The sequence below is a fragment of the Anneissia japonica genome, unplaced genomic scaffold (assembly GCF_011630105.1).
Source record: "Anneissia japonica isolate Jap-2015-1 unplaced genomic scaffold, ASM1163010v1 scaffold288068_len275957_cov168, whole genome shotgun sequence".
Classification (NCBI taxonomy): domain Eukaryota; kingdom Metazoa; phylum Echinodermata; class Crinoidea; order Comatulida; family Comatulidae; genus Anneissia; species Anneissia japonica.
In genome coordinates, this window is record NW_022698294.1 from 240381 (window position 1) to 264337 (window position 23957).

Sequence of the window (23957 nt, forward strand, 5' to 3'; positions counted from 1 at the left end):
AAGGATAATGCAACATTCATCATAATTCTGGTTTTATTTTTATAAATTTCAGAATAAGTTGTTGCATTTAATGAAAGGATCTGTCAACAAAACTATTGACAGCTTTGATCTGTTGAAAGATGAGGTAACAAGATGTCTTTTGGACAGAAGCCTATTTCCAGAAAGAGGACAGTATAGGCCTGTTCACTGGAAGAATGCGGAGCAACCTTTGTTGGCTTACAGAAAGGTCAACCAAGCAACTAATGCTCAGCAAAAAACAGGTTTGGATATATGTAAAATACGAATTGGTACATCTGCATCTGTTAGTTATTGTGGAACTATATTACATATGTCATTTATTTGTATACAAATAATGAATATGAAAGCAATAGGAGAAATATATTAATGAAAGATTGACTGTTCCATTCAAACACCTAAAATTGTCATTTGATTTTTGTCATTTGATATTTTTTCAAAAAATTCTACTTTTTTCTAAATGGAACAGTCTAGCATCTTTTTAACTAATGAAAAGATTGAATTAGGTTGAGGCATGCACCTTGGAGCAAAATGGGTGGAACAAAAATGCATGGATATAACTAAAAATACTTGGCGGAACTAAATTGTTATGATAAGTGACAAAATGGTATAATTACTTATGTCACGTAATACAAAATCAACTATCGAATGACCGTGATCTATTTAGGCGTGTTTCTTTATATTTGGAGTGTTTTGATGTTCTGTAACAGTTTTCTTTTTGTTCATGTGAACGGTAACTTGTTCGAAGTATGTGTCAGGAGTGTTGTTTTGTATTTTAGTGAGAACTGGACAGTAAAATCCTGTAGGATGAATTGGTGAGGTTGGAGCCCAATGAGATAAGAATGCCACATTGGATGTGCAGTATAACATTAAAGAATTGGAGGTCATTTTTGCAATTTATAACTTGGCTGTAAAGTCGGTGATGTTGGAGTGCAAGGATGGTACGCTAAGTATAATAGAACATTGAAGGATAGGAGATCATCTGAGGAGTTGGGAGAACAGCAAGTAATAACAGTTGATGTTGGGAATTGTATACTGAAGAGAAAACTATAGTGGTTTAGACAGTTTGTACCTACTGTATTTTGGGAGAGTGATGCCATATAAGAATTAGATTGGAGTGATGTGAGTTGATCTGGCTCAGGAAAGATTGCAATGAAAGAGCATTATTATATTAACATGAAAACTCATGGCAGCATGGGAGAATAATACAAATGTACAAATGGTTGTTAGGTTCAGTTGACAACAATCCTTGTGTTTGTGTTTATGTTATGTTTTAGCCTTCAAGGTAAGTATGCTACTGCTCTTGTTTTAGAGATTGATTTTTTAATGTTTAAAAACTGGGGGGAAAGGGGCGTAACTGCTCTTTTTTACACCTTTTCACCCCCAGTTCTTAAATATCTATAAAAAATCTGTATCTCATTCACCATTCCCCATTTTTAGTCAAATAACTTTTTTATGTCTTAGAAAAAACATAGGAGCTCTAAGTTAAGGCCTAAGCTTATAGTAGCGCTGATATTCAAATGCCACTGTGTTTGCACAACACAACAATTTGTTGACCTAAATACAAAAATATATTAGTGAAAAATATTTTTAAAAGAAGAAAATATTAAAATCCTAGTCAAAGGAGCATTTACAAAATCTTCCTACAGAGTTCAGTACTTATGGTTCTACAGTATATACTGTATGATTTTTCCTTTACTAAATTTTGAATTTCAGCTCTCTGGGTTCCATTCAAAACCGTATCTGATATGTTGATGCAAATGGACTTCCAAAGTCAAGACGATATGAAAGCTTTTCTGAAGTATTTGAGATGTGTTGGTTCCATATTGTGGCATGAGGGCCGCCATCTCCTGAAGACTTTTATTTGTGCCAATCCTGCATTGTTGATTAAAGCCATAAAAATTATATTGAGTAAAGACCACAAAGAGGCTTTTATGAAGGCTTATAAACCAAGGTGGCGGCTAAATCCAGTTCCAGAAGATGATGTCACTTATGTGATAGCTTCCCAGATGTATAACTCTCGTGGCTGCATGAATATGGAGTCTGTTAGACGGATTCTGAAGGGTGTAGTGGAAGACAAAGAGGACATCAATATGATTGTCACAACCCTTGCACACTTTGATGTTTGTAAAGAGGTGACTATTTCTACTCCTGATATCAAAGTAATGGAGATCCAGGAAGGTTTGAATGCAGGAGTGACTCTTCAGGAGGAACATTGGCCCCAGCTGGCTACTGATGTTCTACAGCAAAATTCGCCCTTCAACGGTAAAAAAAATCAGTTAATAATGAATATTTTTATTGTTGTATTGTACATTTGTTTTCCTTGTAGGAACTATCATATATTTGTGTTATTGGCATTGAAATAATTAGAAATGATGTTTAATATTATGAAGTTGAAAAGTTATTTGGAAATACTTGACGTTACCAAGACTAAGGGTAAGGTGGCTCTAACTATTACACTATAGAATTCAACCCTGAGAAGCCCAGTGGATTTTCAGTCTGTTTGTATTCTGTCGCTAAGACAAAATTGCCTGCTTTAATAACTTGAGGGCAAAAAGAGGTAGAAATGCGTAAGTGCGGAAAGTGACAAATGTGGATGGTAAAAAAACCCCGTGCAAAAACATTGGAAAAATGAGATTGAAGAAGCAAGGGAAAAAATTAGGCACAAAAATGGCTTTTCTGCTGTTAGTAGAAAATCCAATGACGTTATTGCACATTTATAGTGTGCCAGTACTTGTGGTGCTGGCACTGCTATACAAAATTTACTCTCTTTACTCATAATATTTAATATGAAATAGGTGACTAGCTATTCCCCAAAAAAGAAAACTTGCTCTGTAACACAAATTCTACTTTAAAAAATTGTGTGGATGAAACCTAGAGAATAAAATCTATATTGTCTCAGAAGTGCTGCTGTCATTTACTTTATATTACTTTAAAAAAAAAAATGTAATGTAATTTTTTTGTACATTTTTTGTAAATAAATGATGACCTTCCAACATCTCTTTTACAAATCATTGCCAAGAGTCTGCACAGCAAAGACTCATTTTTGGATTTAAGCAGCAAATTAGGAATCTCCAAGACTGAGATCAACAGCGCATTTGCCCAGTTCCAAGGGAAGTTTGAAGAAGTAATTCTCCATACCCTGAAATCTTGGAAGCAGAGTGTTAAATGAAGGGGTGTTGATGCCAAGAAAGAACTCTTGGAAAGTTTTAACCTTATTAAGCGAGAAGATTTTAAAACAACTGTCATAGAGTATGGTATGAAATTTGATGTTTAATTGTGTTCCAACAAACACAAAAAAAAATACCGTATGTACAATAGATAAGTATGTACTGTATGAGCCACTGTTACCAACTGGCCATGTTACTCCCACCACCAAGACAGATGAAAATAACAGTGATGGCAAAAGTGGAATTTCTCAACTCAACTCCTCTCCTTTGCAGCTTTCAAAAGTCTCTAAGCAATTGTGAAATCTTTTAGGTTAAAATTTTTATTAAAACTCAAAACTGTTAGGGGTATTGTCCCTGTTTTCCCACAATAGATAAGAGAACAACCTAACGCACTCCTTGGTCCAAAGTTCCTTCCTCCCCTTTCTTTTGAACTGTAGGTCATCAATTGCCCACTTGAAAAAAAATTATTCTCCGTCCCAACTGGATGAATATATATTTCAACAACTATAAATAAACGTAATGGTATATAATATTTTTATGATAGAACATTAGATTTACATTTATCTCATTGATAGATGTATAGTACATAAATTTTGCACATTAGTCTACCGATGATTTAATTTTGCAAACATGTCAATAAACTCGCAAGAGTCTGCAATAGCAACCCACTTAGAATGAGACAGCCTAAATATTATAGTGCTACCTTCATGTGTGTGGAAGTTGACATCTACTATTCATAAGCTTCTAAGAGATTCCAAGACAAATTTTCAGGCATGAGACTGCTTTAATAACTCTTCTGCTTTAGGGTGTACAAAGGTGCGCCCCACTCCCTCCCCAAAAAATCTTTTCCCTAGAATGTAAATGAATTTTTCGACACTTTAGGGTAGTATTTTTACAACAAAAAATCTGTTAAGAATCTGCATTGACTAAAGAATACATGAAATACCATAAAAAATTGGGTTATTTTGAGTTATTTTTCATCCAAGTTTTCTGCTACGCCAAGTTATTGGAGGTTTTGGGCAGATTTGGTTTCAGTTCGAAATGACACTGGTATTCATTTTTATGTTATTATTTCTATAAAAAATAACAGATAAATCATTATATAAAAATTTAGTAGTACAGTAAATACAATTAATAAAATATAAAATATTTTTAAAAAGGTGTACTTGTTTTCTCTTTTAGACTGTCATGCAGCTCTTTCACATCAGTTGAAAATAGTATTGCCAACCTGGAACAAATTGAAGGAAGAAAAAATTTACATTTTTCCTTCATTTCTGAAAAATGTGGAAAAGCAAATGTCAAACTATTGGCAGGCCATTTTAAAAAAAATGGGGCACCACCTGAATTTCAACTTAGACCTTGACGCAGATCATGGCCACACCATCGATGAGGTGTTTTTAAAATCCTGTGAGATCATTCTGAAACAAACATTATCTCACCAGATATGGCGTTGGGGATTCCTGACAGAAGGCATAGAAGCTGGCGATGTTGGTGTACTGTATTATTTCCAATTGAAATGGTCAGATGAAATCATAAAAGTGGATATCAGTGCTGCATCTGAAAAAGGTACCTTAGATTCACAATTCAATTGTATTTTCTAGTAGTCCTTTTGTAAATTAATTTAGGAATGTGTATCCTTCTAAAATACTGTGCATAAATTTTACAAAAATCAGTAAGAAGTCGTCCTAAAAGTTAGTACAGATTAATTAAAGATTAAGGATCACCTCCAATTAAAGACCACTTTTCCATGGTCCCAAATTAACAAATGTCTTTTATTTTTATTAGTCTAATTAGAGATTAAAGCTGCTAAAGACCATGAAAACCCTGGTCCCAAAAGTGGTCTATATTTGGAGGGAGACCTGTAGTAAGATTAACAAGTATTGATCTTAGTATATTAATATTGATCCTAATCAATTGACAGATATTGGACATAGCTTATTGGAAAATATTGATCATAGCCATGGCGGGGGGCCGGGGCCCCCCCCCCCCTCCCACTTTTTGGCAAAAAAATATGTAATGCCTGGAGATTTTTGTATGATCGGAAATGCAAGAAAAGAAGGAGGGGAGAAGGATGGGAAAGAGAATGTTTATCTAGTACCCGACCCAGTTACATTTTCTCGCAATTCACATTGGCGGATCTGGAGGAGGGGGGGGTCATGGGTCCTGACTTCTCCCTTGGGCAACAAAAAAAGGGAAAAAGAAAAGAATTCTAGACCTACCTTTTCAGGACCTGTGAGCTGATTTTTTTTTTGTTGCAATGGGAAAATTATTTTTTTTGTTACGACAAGAAAATTAGAATTTTGAAGAACATAAAAGTCATTAAAACACACTTTAAAATTTTCCCGGGGGAGAACCCCCGGACCACCCATTCTTTTTGGGATTTATCGATTCATGGAAAAGAATATGCATGCAACTACTCATTTATTTATGTATGTATACACACATAAAATAAAAAATGAGAAAAATTGACCTGACTGTTTTAAAGAGGGGAAAACCTTGAATTTTTAAGAACTTTAAAAGTCATTGAAAGACAGTTCAGAAGTCCGGAAAGCTCATTTCCCGCCACCTAGAAATCGAAATTTTCTCAGGGGAACCCGGACCCCCTTTATCTTTGGAGTTCATTGATTAATTTAATCCTTTTCAAGAGGGGGGGGGGACAACCTTGAATTTTGAAGAATTTGAAAGTCATTAAAAGACACCTCAGAAGTCGAGAAAGCTCATTTCCCGCCACCTAGAAATCAAAATTTTCCCGGGGAAGAACTACAGTACCCCCCACCCCTTTCCTGGGATTTATCGATTCATGGAAAAAGAAATCGTATGCAACTACTCAATTTTTGTGTGTATATATACACACATAAGGCATATCTACTGAAATAACAATGGGAAAAATTTACCTGACCGTTTTCAAGAGGGGGAACCTTGAGTTTTAAAGAACCTGGGAAAGTTAATTTCCCACCATTTAGAAATCAACATTTTCCCAGGAAGAACCTGAACCTCCCTTTTCTCTTTGGGTTCATTGATTCCTTATAATAATTTTCAAGAAAGGAAAACCTTGAATTTTGAAGAACTTAAAAGTAATTAAGACACCTCTGAAGTCGGGAAAACTCATTTCCCGCCTTCTAGGAATCAAAATTTTCCTGGGGGAAAACCCCCGGACCCCCCTTTCTTTTTGGGATTTATCGATTCATGAAAAAAATAATACGTATGCAACTACTCATTTTTTTAAATGTATGTATACACATATAACAGATCTATTTACTGTAATGAGAAAGTTTACCTTACCGTTTTCAAGAGGGGGAAAACCTTGAATTTTGAAGAACAAAGTCATTAGACACCTAGCTTAAAAGCGAGAAAGGTCATTTCCCGGCATCTAGAAATCAACATTTTCCCGGGGAAGGAATGTTGACCCCACCACATAGATTTGATTCCAGATCTGCATGATTCATATTCCCATTCATCTTATAAGTGGGCCCCCCTCACTTTGAAAAACGTTCCGCCGGCCCTGATAGCATATGGACAAATTTATATTGATCTTATGCTGTTAGTATTTATACTTATGTAACTAGTATTTGATGATACTATATTATGCTATTGATCATAGCATATTTACAGTGATGAGGCTTTTGGCAAGTATTGGTCATAGAATATTGGCATGTATTGATCATAATATATAATATTGATCTTAATGTATTGACATGTATTGATCACAGCTTATTGACAAGTATTAGTCATAGCATTGACATGTGTTGATAGCATATTGACAAATATTGATGATAAGCTATTGGCAAGTATTGATTACAGCATATTAAAAAGAAGTTTAGATCATAGCATATTGACAAAATTATTGATCATAGCATATTGATAATATTGATCAAAGCTTATCGACAGGTATTGATCATCTCAGAGAACTGTTATAGAATATTGACAAGTATTGACAGTGGCCCCTAAAGGCCCGGGTAACCGGGGCGAATGCCCCGGGGCCCGGGATAATTAGGTAAAAATAATAAATTAAATAAATAAAAGTTTTAAAAACGTCATTCATGTGTTTAGAATTATAAATAAAAGCTGAATGTTTATCGATGAAAGCTCGTAATTAATCGCGTCTAATTCTTTTTCATGACTTCTACTACTATTTGAGTGAGCCAAATGGCCGAGCGGTTAAGACAGGGGTACCGTGATCATAGCCAACAATATCGGCACAGGTTTGCGGCCAGCTCGCTCCTATAGTTCTATTGGTGGAACAAGTCTTCTCGGATAAGGACTATAAACCGTTGGCCCAGTGTACACAAATGCTCATGTGCACTTTAAAGAACCCAGTACATCTTTCGAGATGAATAGGGGTAACCCTGGTGTACTGGTTCACTCAGCCCCTGTCGTGGACAGATGAAAGTGCCCCAGTTTACGGGCTGCGGTGGACATAGAGTGACCCTCGGGAGGAGAAAGTTATTGAAAAGTTCAACATCTAGTCCCGAACGCATAGAGACCTCGTTTATCTGCGCTATATAAATCCATCTATTATTATTATTATTACGCTAGAGTTTATGTTTACAATGTATCAATTAGTAAATTCTTTACGTTATTAACAAATAATTATCGAAGGCTTAGACATCGTCAATACAAGTTAGAAATACGAATAGACCTGAGAGAGATTTGATTGTCAAATAAGTACTGAATTAAAATATTAAACCATTGGCAGATTTAAGGGGAGGCTGGGTTCCCACCCCCTACACCCCCTAAATATTTCAAAATGTAACAAAAAAAAAAAGATAATTCTACTAATATTTAAGTCTTCGAATGCCATTTCCGGCCATCCAGAGGTGCCATAGTCATAAATTTACTTACATAAGCTCCAACCAAGGTGGGCTTAGTAGACCCTCCATCTGTGAAAGTCCTTCTCTGGGCCACATTTATTTCAAATTCATGGATCTGCCACTATAAACTTTGATACCATGTTATGAATCTTTTCAGCTCTTGTTTGAATACTAAGTAAGGAGGATACTGTAGCCTTTACTTTTCATGTTTCTATACTTTCATTATTTTTCATGGTGAAATTAGGCACTCTACAATCGATTAAGTTATAGTCCTCTAACCCGTTAAAAGGCCGTAGCTCCGGTGGGGAGGCTCCGGTGTGGGGGGGGGGCTTCACCCCCCTCCCCAACCAGGGATCTGCCCCTCGATCCCACGGGGTTCCTACTGTAGGCTGTCCCTCAGACCCCAACCAATAAACCAATGCAGCAAAGCTTTCCCAGGACCCTCGGCTGCTCTAGGTGGCTTTGAGTATTGATCATAAATATTGGTCATAGAATATTGAAAAGTATGTATTGATTATAGCTTATTGACATAATAGTATTGATCATAGTTATTTGTCAAATATTGATCACATCTCATAGAGAAATATTATTCACATTCACGGATAATAAAATATGTACATGTTTAATTAATTATCTTAATAGGATATGTTTTGAAAGTGTAATTGTGTCATGCATATAGAGATGTTGATTTAGCATATTAGTACATTTATAGTGGTGTAAACTTTATGGCAGCAAGACTACTACTACTGTATTATTAAATTACTGTATATAATTTAATAATACAGTACATTAGTTAGATTTGAATAGCACATCATGCATGAAACAGCCTGTTGCACTTGGTAAATTAGCTTGTTCTCTCATAATGTATAAGTACTGATGATGATTATGGAGTAATTTTCCAGAAACTGAAAGGTCCACTGATTAATCTCAGATAAGCTAGTATAATACATACTCCAAGTATCGAAATACATGCCATCAGGATTCCTGATGATGATATAATTAATGTCGAAATATTGAATCCCGACACGATGGGGTGCATTTCTATACTTGGAGTATGTATTATACTATTTTTATGGAGTAAATTAATATAAAATTTCTGCAACTGACCAAATGAGGTATAAATAATAGAAAGATGATGATTTGTTAGAAATTTCTATTTTAAATGGTTTCTAGCAAAAAGAATTACTCTGATTTGAAGTTATGTACAAAGTTACCTCATTGATTACCTAATCTGCAATAACGTTGTTTTTTTTATATTTTCATAATTAGCCATAGCCTCATACTGTGAAGAAAAGATCTATCGTATCTGGGGAAAACCAGCTGGTAGAGCCTGAATGTAAGTTTGTCCTTTTGTTATCTGATCTTAGAACATATGAACTAAGCCATGAATGAGTTCTTTTCCTGCCAGGTTCACTCTTCTGTACTAGTGCTTTGGCCAAGCATTGTGTACTGCTTACCAGGCCAGGCTAATCCATAGCATTATCTTGCCTATTACACTGGGTCTCTACTGGCACCACCCCTGACAAGTCCTTTGCAATATTTTGACAAAAGATATTCAAGGGATACAAGAATTTGACTTTGTAATTGGCATCAATTCCGATGACAGGGTTAATAAGCTGAGTGTTTGGCTAATTGGTATGGTTCGTGCCTCTTGCACGCCAGGACCCGGGTTCGATACCCGGCTCTGCATTAAGTATTGAATTAATAATAATAATAATAAAAATGCTCAGTTCTTCGAATAACCCTCTCAGGAGAGTTAGCCGAGTTAAGGACCACGTTTGTATCAGTCTATCTGTTTGATGTTGTAGTTAAGCTGGGTAGGTGGCGCCGAACTATAGTTGCCGCAGATTCCTGGGGACCCAGCCCAAATTTCCCAGTGTGTAGCATACATTACAAGGACAAAATAAAGAATTATTATTATTATTATTATGATTATTAATGTGCAACGTATAGATACATTGATATAAGAATGCATTTATTATTTATTATAATGCACTCAGTGTATGTCATTTAACATTTATACCATTATTCTGCCTTTCAAAATTGGACTTTCTTGACTGAGTTTTATTTGCCTAAAATTAGACCAATGTACAGTATTTTCTTGGTAATAATCAATTCAAGTTATTAAACTTCAGTAGAAATTGTCCTAATCCCTCTTGTTTTTTTAACTTAAATTGTGTTCGGTTTTACTGGTCTAATTTGAATTGTTGCTTTCTTATTTCTTTTGTCTGTGTCTTCTTTGTCTTGTTTTGTCCATGCCTCTTGTTGTTTTTTTTTTTTTTTTTTTTTTTGTTTCTCTGCTTTTTTCCTTTTCCAACGAATTGTTATGATTCTGTACTTTTTTTTTTTGTATATGAACTGGAAGGAATTTTTTTTTTAAATGTTACTTTAAATTGAATTGTAATTGAAGTTTGAATTACTGTACTGTTTTAAATGTTCTTTGCCCAATAAAACTGACCTTGAAAACATCACGGATGTGTTTCTTATGCAAGTTCTTTACATTTTTTTGCAGTTATTTCAGCTGACCAGCCGGAAGAAGAAAATATTTCAATATTTCAATTCCAAACACTCAGTCATGTGTTTCATTGTTGAAATCCTGAGCTGCACTGATGAGATCTAACAAGATCGAAACAGTAGTGTCTGCACAGTGGCGTAGCTAGGGGGTGTCTAGGGGGGCATGTTCCCCGGGCGCCAGGTTTGAGGGGGCGCTGAAATGGGAGAATGAGAGTAAAAAATAAGCACTTTTTAGAAAAATACAAAAAAATAGATGTATTTCGTCAGGCATGAATATTTTCTAGTTAATAATAAGAATCTGAATGTAGTTCTTTCCAGTCCATTTCGACCGTTTTCTCTTGTTTTTTATCCTATTCTGTAATGACTACATGACTGAAGCTCATCCTGCCATATCTCAGAGCCATGATGGGTAAAGCGAAACTATCTGCTTTGGCTCTACTTAGTATTGAGCGTGATGAAGCAGACAACATTGCTAACTTTGATCATGTAATTAACTTATTTGTTAATACAAAAGCACACAATTTTCTACTCTTTCCCCCGGGTCCAAAATCTTTAGCTACACCACTCTGTCTGCAGATTGGATTTGTACTGGCCCATTCAGCCCCTGCTGTGGACAGACAATTGTTTCTGTACGAGCTAGTCCACACCTCAACACTTGGGTAAAAAGCAGTACTGACATTACAAAAACGAAAGTATGATCTATTGCCGTAAATCTATTGTTGGCAAAATCTTGGCCTTCTTTCATTGCAGACTTTAAAACCCTCACTTTTTAACTTCAGATTAGTATATTTATGTGCATGACACAAAAGTTAGAAACCAGTGAAGCGAGCATTGTGGCATATGATCTCTATCATGTAATAGATATCGCAATATGTTGGAGTCACACTCTAATAATAATAATAATAATAATAATAATAATAGTAATAGCCAAATATTTGTGTCTATGGTCAGAAAGTTAATATATTAGCAAACTGGGTTATGTACATAGAAATTTGATAAGATACTGAAATATTATTTGGCTTCTATATTCAGGTCTTTTATGTAATGTAATATCATTTCTCTGTATTTTTCATTCTAATTGGCTTAGTTTTATAGTGACCGCGATCTTATCTAAACAGAGCTGGGTTATCTAGGCCTACACATAATGTAAAACACCTAAAGTTCGCCCTCTAATTCGAGACCACCTTTGGGACCTGAAAATTTAGGGTGGTCTCAGGGTTGGTCTCCAATTAGAGGGCTAGCTTTGTGTTAAAAGGTTGATGATTGTTATTTGGGTCTTTGGAAAAGTGGTCTCGAATTAGAGTGGTCTCGAATTGGAGGGTGCACTGTAGTTAAACATTTTCTGCCATAAAATTCAAAATGTAAAATTGAATTGCTGCCACTGAAATGTTTTTAAATTTAGAAATGTAAAACAATGATGAAATGTAAAAACATCAAAAGAGTAGAAAACATAAACATCTTCTGAAGGAGATCATCTTTTATTGCTCATTGTGAACAGTTCAATATAGAAAAATAATAAAAAAGAGTAAATAAATATATAATTTAATTGCAGAAAAGAATTTACATATTGCCATTAAATTATTACTTGGATAATATCTTAAAAGTAAATCATTATAAACTCACTTCTCGAAAGTTAACGCATGTAATTCTTTTAAAAAATATTCCAAGCTTAATTTTAATTACCTTTTTCGTATTTGGTGACAGGAGCCTAAAATACGTTTGTGATTTTTTAAAAGTCCACATGTAGACCTAAGCTTTAAAAGTTGGTATAATTTTTACATATGGCCTAGAATTAAGTGTAGACCTACTAAACAACTGACCCTGTTGCTTAGCTTTAGTGTCAACCAAACTTAAATTTTTGGTAAATTTCTAAATATACTTGCACGCCTGTCCAATAAACAGCATTTGTCCCTCAAGCGCACATGTTATGTACGTTTACGCTATCGTTTTTTTCAACATCGGCAACAATATCCAAGGGCGGGTCTTAGCGGAACCGGATTACGTACATGAGGACTGATTGAATACTGAACTACCTGTCTTGTATAAAATAGTTTGAATAACAATTGTATTGCATTGACATGAATCTGTAGACAATTTTAAAATATTCACAAAAATATTTATGATTAAGGATAAATTGTTCTACAAAAGGCAATCTAGTTGTCAGAAACGATGCCATTATAAAACAGGAATGTTTTAGTATTCACTGAGAAAGCATAGTTTAATATATTGAAGTAATGTTTGTCTAAAATCATTTGTATGACATTGGTAATGTTCATCAGGTTATTATCATTAGAAGAAAAATCTTATCTATTCAATTATTATTAGGTTTGTTATGGATCTTATTTTCCATCAATAAATAAAAAAAGAATAGAATGAAAGGAAAAGAGTAGAAGTGCATGTTTTTTGGGTTTTTTTCATCAGATCAAACTTTTCCTTCTCAAATCTTTTGAGTATGGTTTATGTACTGTAATTGTGTTCAGTACTATAAGACTATTCCTTGTAATCCAGAAATAATTAATGCACACCAGGTAAGCTACATAAAATCATAATATCTGATAAGCTATATAATAATATTAAAATTATAGTTGTTTAAAGGTAAATTGGAAGTTAGAATTTAGTAACATGATCAGGGAAACGACATTACACAAGTTTAAGGAATCCTACCACTGAAAGCATTATCTTTGTGTCCGTAATAATGTACAGGACTGCAGTAAAGTTACTTGCAACACAAAATATTGATATTACTGTGATACATTTAATTTTATATTCATTGCTTTAATACATACTAAAACTTTAATACAATTATTATTATTATTACTATTATTATTATACTATTATTATTATTATTATTATTATTATTCATTGTTATTATTTATTATATTTATAATTTTATTTATTATTTTATATAACCATTCAGTAATTAAGATTATGTTTGATTATTTAGTAAGTGAATAAGTCCCTATTCAACAAATAATTGTTATTGCAATCAGAATAAACAAAGATTTAATTACAATTAGGCTACAAATAAGAATGTTACAAATAGAGTAATTACTAACGTAAAAAATCTTAGATGCAAGATACGAAAATTAGAATATATAGGCCTAATTACTAATATAGTTATATACTGTACATAGATAAGCTAGCATATAATATCTGTATAAAGAAGTTTACTTTTATTATTTATCAATGCATTTATTATGATCTGCAGCTTTACCATTAGTAAACGATGAGCAGTTTTACGAATATTAATAACAATGTTTATTTTTGTGAGCTTTTAGCCCTTCGATGAGGCTTCATCCGGTGATGTGTCAGTAAATACAAGAAATTATTTGGGAGCACTTACATGATCGAACTTCAAATTTATTTTACGAGCTCCTCTCCAAATCGATAAGGCTTTATTAGCCTTAGTGACCTGGTTAAGCTTCAACGAAAACTCGTAAAATAAATATTATTGTTATATAGAAAATAATAATTTCTTTTATTATATTTACTGATTAATATGGCTACTCAAAAACTTTAGCTTTACTAAAGTACTCATCTTCAATCTCGCTTTATCCATGATGATTGTGGATTGTTCCGCTAATCCAGCCCCTGGGATATTGTTGCCAAGTTCCCACAAAACGATAGTGTAAACCTGCGTTTGTTGGACAAACAGGTGTTGTGACAAGCGCGTATTACTGGCCCGCTTCTGATTTGTCAGTTTGATTGACAATCCCGAAAGTTCCATTGCCACCTCCCTCATGAAGTCAATTTCGGTGTTATTGAAACAGTGTGTAGTCCAGGGGCGGATTTCAAAATTACATTCAAAATATTTATTCTGCAACTATAACATTGTTTTACATATTGTTTAAAAAAAAAAAACAAACAAACAAAACTATAGGCCTAACTGTTATTTGCAGGCATATAGTGTAATGTATAAGGTTTGACATTGCAGTAGTAAATCCACTGGGTAAGTTGCAGCATGAACAGGTCCATGATTAGATTATTGGGTCATTATTATTCGATTGACTTTTTAGGTGGGTTAAATTAAAGCATGGGTACAGTCACCAATTGGGCACTGTCTTAAGTTTTTCGGTATAGGCATATTGTAGTAATAACAAGCTTTCACCATTATTTTGTTCGCACTGTTGATAGATACGGTTTTCATTCATTGATATAATACATAGTATGTAGAAACTAGTGCAAGTCCTCAGGTAACAGGCGTCAACAGGCATCCACAAACTTGTTATTTTAAGGAATTCCATCCTCACTATCAGATACTGTATGTCATTCTATTGTTCGACTTGATCCGTCCTTTAGACGCGTCTTGATAAAGAAAAATGGAACGACAATTATCTAAAATAGTGAGGATTATACTAATACTAATGTTACATTTTAATGTCAGTCCTACAAACATTTAGGCATAAACATTGTATCCGACAACTACTCTAATTTGTTAAGCAATATGGAGCTAGATTCGAACTGAAAGGTTACGCCGCACGCTCGAAATTGAATGTTATTCGTGTAATAAGCTATATTTTGTGTCTGTGATGTCTTTGATGTGATGTGATTGATATCATGTTTGGTCTCGCTTTGGTTGTAATTATTATACTTCATTAAAGTCCATCTTTTTTTGACGGTAGTACATAGGCATACTGTATTTATTCAAGTGTTATTCTTGCAAACATTCTCGAGCCCCATCTATTAGGCCTAACTGTACTTGACTTGACAGATGTAACATTGAACATACCAAACATCTTTGCTCACGGGAGAACAAAACTTTATTGATTGATTTTTTTGTTTGATTCCTTAACAGTTCTTATGATTTTTAACCATCTATATTGTGGATATTGATATTTGGTGTATGACTGAAACTATACTTCTGATTTTGAACTATTTTAATCATATTTTGCTTGCAAATGATGTTAAGAGTATAGCTTAAGGTTTCATCACATGTTTAAATTACTTTACTGTTTTTAAGATTATTAAGTAGAACAATAGTATAAAATTACTGTACTGTGTTGAGCGGGCAAAAGGGGAGAGAAGCATATTTTATACCAAAGACATAAACATCTCCAACATCGACTACAGTTCACATGAGCAAACCAGTTGCAGGCCTCACTTGACTCCTTGAGATGCCTTATCCCAAAGATAGTGGAACCAAAACAAAAAGTGGGATTCAAACCCACTGCCAAGGTCTCATCCAGTCACTTCGATTTGGGCTCACAACACCCAAGATTCCCAAATCCTAAGAATTGTCTGGACCCAAAATCTAATATAATTTGGTGTTTTATCGTGGTATCACGGTAGCTGTTTGATGTTGGAGATGTTCCATGCTATCTTGTCTTGATAGTTCAAAACATGCCTGTCTCTCCCTTGAGTTCAAGAGTTTGATATTCGCGTAGTCTAGTATTGCACGACCCAAGGTGAAAAAATAAAAATTGCTTGGGGCATTTTATGTAGTCATTTGTATTATGTATATGTGTTCGTTGACTATGAGCAAACAAATCTGACAGATGTATTTGCCTTGTGCGCGGGTGTACGGAAAAAATGGCCCCTGGAAGAATGGCCGCGGAAAAAATGTGGCCAACAAACAATGCTTTGTAGTAATAACCGAGTATTCTAATAGTACGGTAACCTATATCCTACTCATAGTAACCCACCCTAAAAAAGTCGAAGAATAGTAACCCATGGTTTTACGGTACATATATTGTTCACCTGGCCTCACAGAGTAACTCTGGTTTTATGTTTACTGTATTGACTGTAATTTCCTTTGCTGCCAGTATTTGCTAGAGGAGTCTCCAAGTTAATAATACTGCTCCACTGTGTGAGGACGTAAATAATGCAACCCATAATTATAAGCAGTGGCGTAACGCCTATTATGCGCTATCGTGCAGCGGTCCGCAGGGCTCCCGACATCGAGGGGTCCCAAAGGGTCCATTCATAGGGTCCTCGATCTAGCACCCTGACCCAAATTACGTAACATAATATATCTCTGACATTGACTGTAGGACATCATATTAGGCCTTTATCGGTGCCGGATTAAAAAGGGGTGGGGGCATGTCGGCCCGGTGCCGCCCAAAATTTGGCAACCCTTTTTCTTTTTAATGGAGAAATTTGTGAGTGCCATTTCTAGCCATCTAGAGGTTCCATAATCATAAATTTTCTTACCTCAGCCCCAACCACGTGGGGCTGCATAACTGAAAAACTACTGAACCGATTTACTTTAAATTTGTACACATTGACGATGTTACATGTATCTCGGTCTTCCTCAAATTTGGTGCTGATCATTTGGCCATGCTGAGCCGAATCAAGCGGATCGACTGCAGGCCAGAGTAGGGGTTGTGTCAAATTCTGGAAGGCCCGACGGACGTGCAAAAATTTGCCCGATTGATGGGCTTGCCACGCGAGGCTGATGCTGGGTTGAGTCAACTCGAGTGGATCGAACGCGGGTCTCATAGCGCAACAGGCCGGTCATTATATTTTTCAGTACATATGGCGCAAAAGGGAATTTTGCAGTCTCAGGTTATCTTCTTGTAGTTTACATTGTTTATTTGGTTTGCGAAAAGGCGCCGGACTTTAGAAGCTGTAAGTGTCCTAATGTTTGCAATGGCATATAAGTAATGCCATATACGATTATATTTTCAGCCACCCAAGTCACTGACGATATTACTTTCCAAATAAGGAACGACTGTCTGAGGGTCAGCCATCAATTTTTTGTTTACACCATGGGGTGAACGGAGATGAGGGCTGGGCCTCGGGGATTCAGAAACCTTAAACGTCGTTTGTTGCGTCGTATTTTGTATTTTTCTGTTGTATACGATTCAACTTACGAACGTATTATAAAATACGATGATTACTATAAAATAAGACGTAACAATCATCTTAAATAGTTTGAGTAAGGACTCAAGAAAGAAATATATCGTAGCACCATTCTTTTAGGTGCCTTACCATTATTGGCATTTGAGTTCCTATTTTTGTCCGTTAAAATATCGTAAAAAATAATTTTACACCTCAACACGAATCTGTATAAACTTGGTCGAGGTATTACCACGCTACAAAACAACACGTGAGAATTCATTTCAAAACGTTAGTGCACGTGCAGTGGAAGAAGCAAAGTACAGTATATAGACAGTTACACGTGGAAGGGTGCCACTTCAGTGAGTGGGGCTGATAAAAACACGTTTATTTTAAAATATTGAGTGCGGCTGACAGGTAGGCCTATATTTTAAAATAAAATAAGCCTATAAAAATAATGCTTATTATAAAGTGACGATAAAGTTGCATTTGCAAAGGTCTTTCTAAACTTATATAGGCCTAGTTAAAGACGTAGCAGTATTCAATATTATGCTTTACAACCGGGCATCTCATCGGTCACTCTAGGAATTTTTATGCAGACGGGAGAAACCAGGATTTGCCCGACGGGGGGAATTTTGACAATTTAGGGAAGTTCAAAGGCTTATTTAGTTGATTTTAGAGTCTACTAATAGGCCTATGTAGAAAATTCATATAATTTTATTTTCTCCCTGACAAATTGTGCTTTTTCTCACCGACGGGGGTGGGGGAACTCCACTGGAACCCCGCTGGTGCCACCCCCCCTCCCCCCGCTTGTGCCACCCCTGGTTGCAGATGCTGGGATTTCATCCCCCATCCCAGTGAAAAATCACAGGTAAGTAACACCGGAGTCAAATTTACTACAATGGTACAAAAATATTGTGAGATGCATTCTTTGCTTATACCGCGGACAGTAAAACAGGGGTTAAGTCAGTTAAGCAGAAAACCTCTAAGCAACGTTGATTGGGCTAGTACTTTCTTGAACCTTATTTTTTAATACAGAATTTGAACACTAAACAGAAAAAGAAACTATAACATGTTTTAAAGTAAGATCTCCGAGACCTAATTTAATATAATATTGCTTTAAATTTATGGTTGTTTTTATTTAATTGTCGTAACTATTTATTTATTATCATTATTATTTTTTTATTATATTTTTGACACCATTTTGACATCATTTATTTATTTTGATTTAGGTCTCCCACAATAATCTGTTAAACTGTTCATGCAATTTTTTTTGAGCTTTTTTTTATTCCACATCCTTTAGTCCTTCTGACTTCCTTGATTTTTTACTTTTGTATTTATATTGTATATTTCAGATTTTTTTTGTTTTATTCACTTGTATGTATTATTATGTCAAATGTTAATTGCATACTTTACTTAATTGTTGTTAAGTTTTAACAGTACCCCGAGTCCCGACCGATTATTCATGTTTCCCCACCTTCATAAACAATTCATATAATTTCTTTCTCCAAAATTGATTCCGATTCTCATTTTTTCCCCCTAATAAGCAAAGCATCTCAGAATATTATGATTCTGATGAGTTCCCTGTCATAACACCTCAAATGAAATTCGTTACCATTCCTTTTAATTCTAGAAGCATTAAAAAAAAATGTTTGATCAAATGAAACAATTATTGACATCGCCCAAACGTACCCTTTGATATATTTGGAGTGAAACTTGAATCAAATAATTATGATAATCCCCTGGTACAGCTCCCCAATTATAATTTTTTCTCCCACCATAGAATACAACGATGGTGATGGAGTAGCCATGTGTATTCATGATAGTCTCCAAATTTCTACTAACATGCATGATCTTTGTCTTCACCCCTAATTGTGAATCAATTTTTATTGAGATTACAAGACCCCATTCCAATAACATTGTCGTCGGAACCGTGTATAGATCCCCTGCCTTGAATCTTTTCAATTTACTGATGAACTTGACACTGTCCTCTCCAAATTATCAAGAGAAAACAAACTTGTCTACATTCTTGGAGAGCTAAAGAAAACCTTCTCAAACTCAACAGTCATCTAATTAAAGGTTTTACCCTCTAACACTCAATTCACAATTATCGTACTCGATCAAGAAATGATATTCACATACCTAATTAAACACCAACTATTTTGAACACAATACTGTATTAGATACAATGGAATAATTTACCACCCCAATTTTAAACCCATGAAGGTCCTTTACCAAAATACTCAGGGAATCACCTGGTTTCGCAATACAAACATTGTTTTGTTTTCAACGATCGCGACGTATTCGACTTGCTGCACCATGAATCGCATGTTCTGTTGTGTTGTCATGCTTGTGTGTGTGTATGTCTTGTGTGTTTATTTGTTTGTTTGTTTCTCTGTGTGTTTTTGTGAGTTTGTGTGGCCTGCCCAACACAAGATTTTTTTTTTACAAATCTTGTTGGGCAAGTGCCTTCTTCCTTTTGATTTTGTCTTATTATCCCATTGTTAAATAATAATTTTTGTTTTTTACTATTTGATTGCAATTGGAAGAAAATAAGTGTCTTTTTAAATTGAATTGAATTTCTCATCCTCCCCACTTTTGCCAATACTGGTTGGTAAGGTGAGACTATATTTTTATACCGTTTTACATAAATTTTCATAGTGTATTTAAATTCCATATTTTATATGCTAAATGTTGTTTTACTATTATTCTAAAGAAAATATATTATTATTAACATTTTATTGTCTTTTTTGTAAATTGTCTTTTTGGACACAGTGTTTTGGAAGACCAACTTACATTGTGATTTAGTTCACTTTATGGAATCCTCTCTTTCACTGTTGTTTACCTCCTCCACCCTTTTTCTTGTACTTATAGTTTTGCTTTGTGATTGGGAAGAGATAAATGAAATGAAATTAAATCTAATACTAACAAAATCAACGTCAAAAAGTACAAATATAATCAGAATTTAGACAATGATGAAGATAATACAGTACATTGCATGTCGTTGCTTATCAAAATAAGATCTGATGAATATATAATTGATGAAAATAAACTAACATTTTAAATAGGTGCCATGCACTATTGGAAACTGGACTAGTAAATGCACTATTGGATCACTGGACAATTAAAAATCTAGGCTAATCTATCGCATTTCGTAAGATATAGGACAAAGAAATCAAATCAAATCAAAGTTTATTTTTCCTTCTGAACATAAAACAATTTACAGAAAATTCACTTCAAGGGAAACAATATTAGGGGAAAAACTACAAGAAAAAAAGTGATCAAAGTGATAAGCAGAACATGGGATAATGTAACAAAAGGAAGGAGGATCAAATAAACCGAAATTGGTTTTCTGATTGATCCTCAATAAGCATAACATATAATGAAATATAATTAATGCATGTCAAGATTAATAAAATAAAATAATAATTTAACGTTTCAATTTTACAATTCATTATATTTTTTCAATATTTTGAAATCAAATATTAAGAAATTAGATTGCTTGGTTACGTCAATGAAATAAACCATATTACGGTACTGTAATAATAGCTATACTATACGTGTTTAAATGGGGTACAGGTCAACTCGGCCACAAGTCAACTCGGCCACAGTCAACTCGGCCACAAGTCAACTCGGCCACAAATCAACTCGGCCATAAAAAGTTTGGCTGCAGTCAACTCGGCCACAAGTCAACTCGGCCACAAGTCAACTCGGCCACAAGTTAACTCGGCCACAAGTCAACTCGGCCACAAGTTATTTATAATTAAAATGTAAATACGGTATTACAGTTTCTGCATCCTTTTTCTTCATGATTAAAATGAAGTACACAGTATATTTTAGTAAAATTCTGATCATCGTCACATCGTCGTGAGATCGTTGTATACATTTCTTTTACATTAAATAACTTGTGGCCGAGTTGACTTGTGGCCGAGTTGACTTGTGGCCGAGTAGAACGTAGCCAATTTTTTTGTGGCCGAGTTGACTTGTGGCCGAGTTGACTGCAGCTGAACTTTTTGTGGCCGAGTTGATTTGTGGCCGAGTTGACTTGTGGCCGAGTTGACTGTGGCCGAGTTGACTTGTGGCCGAGTTGGATCGAATTCTTTAAATGCGCTTGCTGAGATCTGACACTAAAAGATGAAAGAATATTTCCGTACACTTATTTAGGTTATTTCAAGTCGAAACACACCAAAAAATACCCTGATAAGAGACCAAATTGGCAATCCATTGGATTCAACAGTATACAGTACTATACGACACTATATTCTGTTGAGATTGCAAAACATGAGACATCACAGAAAATTAGCCTTATTTTACACTTGAACAACGTATTTCTTTTGTACTAATGATGAACTCAATGAGATGTACAATTGTGCTCATACCGTGGATATTAGGCCTAACATTTTTCAGGGACGTAGCCAGGATTTTGAAAGGGGGGGGGGGTGGAGCCGTTATGCGAATTACGTAGAACCCCGGCGGGGTCCAGGGGGCGAATCCCCCTGCGAAGTAGCGCACTCCGAACGTTCTTAGGACTGTTTTGAGTGAAATTTGCAATAGGCGCATTATAAATAAGCGCAATATAAGTGGCAGATCCAGGAATTAGTAAGAAAGGTGAACCAGGGAGGGACTTTGACAGACCAAGGAACCACCCACCTCAGCCCCACCATGGTTGGGGGTGAGGTAAGAAAATTTATGATTAGGGCATCTCTAGATGGCCGGAAATTACACTCTCACACTTAAATTTGAATATATTTTTTTTTTCTTAAAAAAATAAGTGGGCGGACCTTGAATCCACTTCTGCTCAAAACATTATTTATCCAGAATAGTCATAATCACGAACAATGGACATGAAAAAACCAGATCACATCCTAAAAACAAATGTATGGCCCCTCGCCTCAGCAGTCACTAAGACATACATCTGGAGCCGACTCAATGGAGTTTAAAGTCATACCCATTGAAGGGCATAGATCTGTTTTGAAAGGTGGAGGGGGAAGACATTTTGTGAGTCGACACCCACCTCAGACCCACCATGATTGGAGCTGAGGTGAGAAAATTTGAGGAAATAGTACCTCTAGATGGCCAGAAATGACACCTTTTGTAAAATTCATCATCATCACATCACCATTATACAGTCCAAATGAAACGCCAACGAATTTCTCATGATCGTTTATCAGGGATTTTTGACAACCATAGAAAACAAAGCTTAACATTGTCTTTGAGTACTTTACATAGGCCTACTTCTAAAACGTGATTTCACAACCACCTCAGCCCCACCATGGTTGGGGCTGAGGTGAGACAATTTGAGGAAAGAGTACCGTACCTCTAGATGGCCGGAAATGACACTTTTATATAGTAGTAAAATTCATCATCATCACATCACCATTATAAAGTCAAAATGAAACGCCAACAAATTTCTCGTGATCTTTTATCAGGGATTTACTTAATATCCAGGACAACTTAGGCCTAACTATAGCTTACTAAGCGTTAACTATACTATATTAATTATGATCAACAAATCACAACTTTTTTCGCATTTAGCACAATTTTCTTCACTTTTCATCAATTAGTACTAACGTCATCATCATTATCATCATCATTGTTATTATTATTATTACTAGTAGTAGTAGTAGTAGTATAAAACAAAACTTTCCGGGCGCTTAAAATATTGTTTGCACTTTCTGAGGGGCGCTCATTCAAACGGAGCGTTTATGAAAACAGAGTGGAAATAGAGGGGGCGCTTATGGAAATATATGAATATTGGGGGTTCTTATGGGAGCTTTGAAAATTCAAGGGCACTTTTTAAATGAAAAAATATTGTATAAGGACATCAGTGGAAACCGAAGATTACGAATGGTTCTGGTGCAGAAAAGAAATCGTTCAGAGAGCATGGCTCCTGAGAAGAATGCCAGTTTCAACAGCAGATGAAATTAGTGGTGGTGGTGGTGTACATGCTTGTTAACCATCTGCCGATTGAGATAATTAGCAGGATCATTGCAGGGCTTCTTGCAAAACGTGCTAAAAGTTGCGTATTGTCGGGAAAAGAAAAAGAAAAACGACTAGAAAAAAGTGAGAAGAGGAAAGTTGGAAAGATACTGTCTCGTCTGTCCAGGAGAAAATATCCTCATTTTGAAGTTGACATAAGAAGAATCCACTCCATAGATCAAATCATGCCAACCCGGGTCCCGGGATTGATTGGATTATTGGCTTGCTAAGAAAAAATATCACATGATATTGTTTCAAAAAATGAATAAACATTATTCAAGGGGCGCATATTCGCGCGAGTTCGGTAAATAGGCTAACTAAATTTGATTTAATTTGATTTTTTTTTATACTCTCGTGTTATGAACTTTGCTAACCACCATCTTAATAACTGCAATTAACCGAATACATCATCGTCAATCCAAATAGTTTGATTTTAAATTTTTCTAGCTCTTGATTCCCGTAGCCACATCTAAATATGCAGTTTAAGCATGGAGGTATTATTGTGTTCCCCGCTTTTGCATCGCGCGCGGGCGTATTACCCTATAATTCACACTTTTTCGTTAGCAACAACTTGGCAACGACATGCATTTATACGCTTTCAGCAGAGCAGTTGTGCAATAAAGCGTTTGATTTTACGAAGTGTCTATGCTTACGCCGAGTCGTAAGCATTAGTCATAGGCTATGCTTACGC

At 35.3% G+C, this 23957-nt stretch overlaps 1 protein-coding gene across 1 annotated transcript; it reads left to right on the forward strand.

Annotated features, from left to right (window-relative positions):
• Window positions 1–52: 52 nt before the first annotated feature.
• LOC117102480 lies at window positions 53–15951 on the forward strand (the record flags this gene model as incomplete). Its single annotated transcript, XM_033242761.1, is given in 5 exon segments — window positions 53–260; window positions 1732–2280; window positions 4368–4751; window positions 9266–9332; window positions 10509–15951. Coding segments are annotated over 4 exon segments (1188 nt in total). The 3' UTR covers window positions 9331–9332; window positions 10509–15951.
• Window positions 15952–23957: the final 8006 nt, after the last annotated feature.